Source organism: Eptesicus fuscus, chromosome 2 (assembly GCF_027574615.1).
Source record: "Eptesicus fuscus isolate TK198812 chromosome 2, DD_ASM_mEF_20220401, whole genome shotgun sequence".
Lineage (NCBI taxonomy): Eukaryota > Metazoa > Chordata > Mammalia > Chiroptera > Vespertilionidae > Eptesicus > Eptesicus fuscus.
Genome location: NC_072474.1, coordinates 50,850,117 through 50,856,116, shown reverse-complemented (window position 1 = coordinate 50,856,116; position 6,000 = coordinate 50,850,117). Strand labels below are relative to the sequence as shown.

Here is a 6,000-nt window from a genome sequence, read left to right as displayed (position 1 = left end):
TTCTTGTTTTACCAAACCTCTTTTTAACGTTTGCTTTTAGAAAAAAAAAGAAAGAAAGAAAATCACATGAAACCTGCTCTCTGCTGAACAAATTACAAGGCCCGTTCCGACTTGGGTGCTTGTAGTATGTCATACAAACGGAAACCGATCTCACTGTAAGAGGGAGCCACGGACGAAGAGGGTAAAAAGCGCCTTTTCTCAACATTGGATTGAAAAGTAAACGTTGAAAAGGTGAAGAAACCTCGACTTAACTATTTAGCATCTCCTTCCCACAGGTTGTGCGACTAATTGCTCCCCTCTCCTCTGCAAGACCTGACTCCTCACCCCAGCTACGGAGGAGCCAGGGCCAGACCCGGCGGCGGGAACTGGGCAGGTTCCCCGCCCTCAGGGCCGAGCACCAGCGCCCGCCCCTCTCCGCGCCTGCGCAATCGGAGGGCGCCCTGGGTAGGGAGCGCGCGGCTCAGGTTTTCCCCGCAGCTGGGAGGGGCCGGAGCCATCGGCGGCCCAGCGGACCCCGGAAACTGCGGCCAGTCCACCGGAGGGGCCGCAGCCACCTCCGCCCGGCTTTTATTTCCCGGCCGCGTTAAAAGGGAGCGGGGCGGAGCTGGGTACATCCCGGTAGGGTGGAGCCCGACGCCGGAGGCACTTCACTCAACGGCTCCTCCCGTGTCCCCCGGGGAATGGAAGCCCGCGCCCCTCTAGGAGGGGGAACCACACTCTCCCCGAGGAAATCCTGGGCGGTCCCTCTTCCTGGCTGCCCGGACCGCTCGGTTCTCAGACCAGCCGTAGCCAGGACACCCTGAACGGTCACCGATATGCCCACTAATAACCAGCGCCCTCCCAGCGGGCCCCCGGGCTGCTCTGAAAACGGGCGTCCCTCAGTATCTGTCTCCCAGGGGCGCAGGTCTCGTCGCCTAGACAGTTCGGGACCTCCGCTGGGCTTCCCCCCGCCCGGCCCGGCGCCGCCGCCTCCGGGAAACTCCCTCTCCTGCAGCCAGCCGTCCCGTAACGAACGCGGGCCCGTTTTCCGGTGGTGGGCTGGCGGAGTCGGGGTAGTAAGCCTGGGGCGAGCCCACGGTACTAGCCCGGGGTTCAGAAGCGCCGTGCACCGTCTTCTCAGGGCCCGCCCTCCGTCCCTCAGGCGGCCACGACGGAGCCCCTCCACCTGCAAACACACGCCCGCCCGCCCGCTCAGACTCGCGGGCCGCCCGGGAGTTGCGGGGGGGAGGTGCTGCGCATGCGTGGTGGGGAGGGCGGGGCGCACGGGGCGCCCGGGCTGCGCGTCGGGGCGGGCGCAGTTCAGGCCGCTTCGGCGCCTCCGCTGCCTGCCCGCCCGGAGCCGCGCCCGCTGCAGGCAGCGCCCGCCGCCCTGCCCCGCCCCGCCCCGCCCCCCGTCGCTCGTCCCCGCCGCGGCCGCGCCGGTTGCAGCAGCAGCAGCAGCAGCAGCGGCGGCGGCAGTACCAGCTGCTCCTTCCCGGCGGCCGACCCCCGCGGGTCCCTCCCGGGCTGCAGGCGAAGCCGACGTAGAGGCGGCAGTTCCAGCTGCTCCTTCCCGAAGGCCGACCCCCGCGGGTCCCTCCCGGGCTGCAGGAGAAGCCGAGGTACAGGCGGCAGTTCCAGCTGCTCCTTCCCGAAGGCCGACCCCCGCGGGTCCCTCCCGGGCTGCAGGAGAAACCGAGGTAGAGGCGGCAGTTCCAGCTGCTCCTTCCCGAAGGCCGACCCCCGCGGGTCCCTCCCGGGCTGCAGGCGAAGCCGAGGTAGAGGCGGCAGTTCCAGCTGCTCCTTCCCGAAGGCCGACCCCCGCGGGTCCCTCCCGGGCTGCAGGCGAAGCCGAGGTAGAGGGAGGACACAGCGCCGCGCCGCCCGCCCCGGAGACCTCCGCCTCGCCCTCCCGGCGCGTCACCCGCGGGAGCAACATGGGTAAGTCACCCTTCCTCCCCCGTCATCGCCTGACATTTTTCTCTTTCTCGGCGTGTTGCAGGGTGAGAAGCATTTCTCGCGCAAAGTTGCCGAATTCTCACAATCTCCGAGTGTGAGACGGCGGCTCTTTGCTCCGGGGAGAGTGGGCGCGCGCGGAGCGCACGCCGGGGCCGCGGGCCGGGAGGGTCCCGAGCGGAGCGCGCGCGGGGCGGCTTCGGACCGCCGCCCACCTCGGCACCTCGCCGCCTCGCTCCCCTCCTCCATTCTTCCAGCCCGAGCCGGTGCCCGGCACCGCGGAGCCTGCCTCGGGGGCTCCAGCCTCTGCCCCACCCGCCGTTCTCCCGAGGCCGCCCGCTGCCTTTCCCCGGTGTCTGCGGGGCCGCGAGCTTGGGTCGGACCGCGAGCGAGACCACTTCGCCTAACTTCCCTGGCCCGGCCACCTCCCCTCTCTGGGAGGCCGCTCGTTCCGAAGCGGGGAAGTGTGAGCTGGTCGTGTGTGAGGGCGATTTCACCACCTGCACGGAAATTATTTTCTTTGGGGGAGGGCGGACAGACAGACACCTAGGTTGTCCGAGGCCAGGAGAAACGTGAGGAAGGATGGATAGAGCCGCTAGCTGTTGTTGGGTGACTACACTGTGCAAATACTGCTGTGCTCAACCCATTGCCTGGGTTCCTTCGCCCATCTACTGTAAGCCGGAAACTGCACCGTGTAGCCTGTTACCAAACTTAAATTAGTTATTCGTTCCCAGCTCCCCCTGGCTAATGTACATAATCTGATTCCTTTGTATAGTAAATCTGAAGAGATTGGTTTTAATGAAATACTTCAATGCAGATATGTTTTCTGAAACTACATATAATTTATCCTACGATGTTTCCTAATTTGTTGCTTACCTGTTAAATTCAGTGATTACGAAGCCTCTGATGAATTCCATCATGTAATTAAACGCTGAAAGTTTTTAAAAAATACAGTAGCAATTTGGGAGTACCGTATTAATTTTTTACATGTTCCCTGGCTGGCTTTCACTCCTGTCTTATCATAATTTCTTCTTTTTAAATGTGCTCCATAGGCATCTGTCAACCCAGACTTTCCCCACCCGTCTGTGCAAGTTATTTTAAGCTGAAATGAGTGTGGTCCTTTTCATCTGTTGTACAGTGTTCAGCATTAGGTCATGGCAGCTCAGAATCTTCAAGGAAGTATCTAAATCTAGAAATGGTTGGTGTCCATGGAGCTTACTTGAAAAGCAAATGCTTCAAGGTCTGATTCAGACCTTTGACCATACATCTGGGAGAAGCCAATGTTGCAGGAAGTGGTATGAATGAAAAATGAATCTAGGGCCCTGAATTTTATTTTCATTTGTTCACTGTTTTCCGTTTTAATGTACCATTAAGTGTGCTGTAAAAATTGGGTGGCCCATTTATATGTACCTAGCCTTTCTCTGAAAGTATAGTTTTAAGTATTAATATAGGTTATTGGACACATGTCTTTCTCTTGAACATACAAAAATTTTCTTCTCAATTATAACCCACAAGTTCTGTCAGTAAAACACATTTCCCCATGTTTCAAGGTGAGCTAAAAAAAATATCTGTTTAATGTAAATTTTAACTTACATGTTGCATCAGTACTTTTTCAATGGGAAAAACCCAATTCTGTTGTAATATTAGTGAATAAAAATACTTAAAACAAATGAAATTATTTACTTAAATAATAATCTTGAAAATCGTGAATGTTATTGCTTGATTTTAAAAAGGCCAAATAGAAACCCATTTCTCATTAGAAGGTTCTCAGATAACTCTTGATTAAATTCATCTCTCTTTCATAGAGCTCTGTTTGTACCTTATTGGAAGCTTTTTAGCACTTACATAATCTGCCTTATAATGGAGCTGTTTATATGTGTGTTGTGCATTTAGTCATGAGTTCCTGAAGATGAGAATTGTCATTAACTTTTGTGTCCCCAACAATGCTTTCCACAGAGTAGGTATTTGGTAAATCTTCGTTGAATTAACTACTTAACTTAAAATCTATCATTTTTAACTGGTGAACCTGAAAGTATGGCTCTAAACAAACATTTGGGTTGATAGATGTTCTGAAAGTGTGGAGGGAGCGAAACCGAGAAGTATAATTATACTATGACTGGCCCGCTCTAAAAAAAAGTTGGGTTGTGTTAGTGATAAGGGTTTTGGGGCAGCCTCCAGGCAAGCCATTTCCTTCTACACTACTGTTTTCAATGGTAAGGTGATTGAGTGTATGATCATTATGATCATTAGGTACATACGATAGTGTAAAATTGAAACCTTGGAAAGCAATTTTATATTCTGAGCCAAGGATGTTTTTATAATTATTCATGTACACATAAGAGGTGGAAGGTATACTGATTAATGTTGGGGGGTGGGGAATCACGTTTTAATCTGTCATTATAAAAAATAAATAAGGTGACTTTTACAAAAAGATATTCTCATGGCAGTGATTTTTCTCCCTAAGAAAGTGAAGGAAACTTCTTATATAATTTTATGGACCATGATATTATTTTATGTATATATTTTATTTTAAATTCAACGTGTATTTAATATTTATTGAATGTCAGCCATGTGTAACATACTGTGGGAGGACAAAGATGAATAAGACATATTTCAAGTTGCTTATAATCTTAACAGGAAGGATGTAACATACATAGGTAAATATAGCAGGAATGAAGTAAAAGTTATATTAAAAAATTAAAAGTTATATATATTATAGAGTCAGGATGGAGGGATGATTTTTGAAAAATGATGTTATTTGAAACAAAGGTTGGGTAAGTTTCTGAAAGGTACAAATGAATGAAGACTGTTAAATCAGGTTGGGGGTGGGAGGAGAGAAATGACATAAGTGAAGATAGATAGGGAATATTCAAGCAATTTCCAAATAAGATTAAATAGCCATGTTGGCTGGAGCAAAAGGTAAGGAAATAGTGGATGGTAGAGATGAAAGAGTATCTACACTAATAAAAGAGAAACATGCAAATTGACCATCACTCCACTATGCCCACCAGCCAATCAGGAGGGAATATGCAAATTAGAAGGACAAAGATGGCGGCCGCCCAGCTGTTCCAGGCGCGGAGTGGCAGGGAGGGGCAGGATGCCTGCTATGAGAGGGAGGGCGGGCGGGGTGCTCGAAGGGATCTACAGGAGTGGCACTCTGGCCGCAGCGAAGACGAAGACGGCAGTCTGCAGCAGAGCAGTGAAGATGTAGATGGCAGGCTCCGGCCTGAGTCTGCAGCGAAGATGAAGGTGGCAGACTATGGCTGGAGCCTGCAGCAAAGACGAAGAAGGCAGACTCCGGCCAGAGCGAAGGCCTGGGTCCCAGGTGCTGGAGGAAAACCGGTGCTGTAAGCCAAGAAAAGGAAGGCCTATTGCATGAATCTCTTCCTGCAATGGGCCTCTAGTTAATAGATAAAGACCAAGTAATGGAGGACTATAAATGCCAAGATGAAGTTTTTGGATTTGAATTGTCTATTGAGGAACTATTAAACATTTTTATTTAGTGAAGTGATGGATCACATCTATTTGTGGTTTGGGAAAATTAACCTGTTAATTGAGTTCAGGATGAATTAGATGAGAAATTAAAGAATGCTTCAGAAGCAATGGTGGTTGCAGTTTGGGTGAAAGTACTTAATGGCTTGAACTAGGCTCAGGCAGTGGGAATAGAATATTGCAAATAAAGAACAGGATTTACTTGGTAACAGATCGAATATGGAATTGAGAAAGGAGTTACACATTATCGCGTTGGCAGTAATGAGAATGTGCAGTCTATTAATATGTTGAATCCATTGGAAGAGGAAACAGCAGTAATCCATTTTGGACCTTTAGAGTTGGACTTTTTGGTCTGCCATTTAGATTATCTGTTCCTTGATGACAGTGACTTTCATATTAGGTTCTGAATACATTTCTAGCACTAGTGTCTGGCACATAGCAGCTATGCAGTAAAAATTTATTGACTGACTGAAACTAGGTACAAAGTATTTAACAGACAGTTATTTTAACTCTCAAGAGAAGATTCCAACTAGAGATCTGGAAGTTATTCACAAATATACTGCTATGATATTT

The 6,000-nt window shown here is 50.3% G+C and overlaps 1 protein-coding gene across 3 annotated transcripts in view; it reads left to right on the top strand.

The window, feature by feature from the left end:
• Positions 1-1,426: 1,426 nt before the first annotated feature.
• Positions 1,427-6,000, top strand: part of RAP1GDS1 (Rap1 GTPase-GDP dissociation stimulator 1) — a 124,801-nt gene continuing 120,227 nt past the window's right edge. The window contains exon 1 of one of the 3 annotated variants that reach the window (XM_054727265.1): positions 1,427-1,920. In XM_054727265.1, the coding sequence (XP_054583240.1) occupies positions 1,917-1,920 (4 nt within the window). In that variant the 5' untranslated portion in view covers positions 1,427-1,916. Of the gene's footprint in view, positions 1,921-2,235; positions 2,609-6,000 lie in introns of those variants that run through there. The other 2 variants (XM_054727259.1, XM_054727255.1) reach the window with 2 other exon arrangements.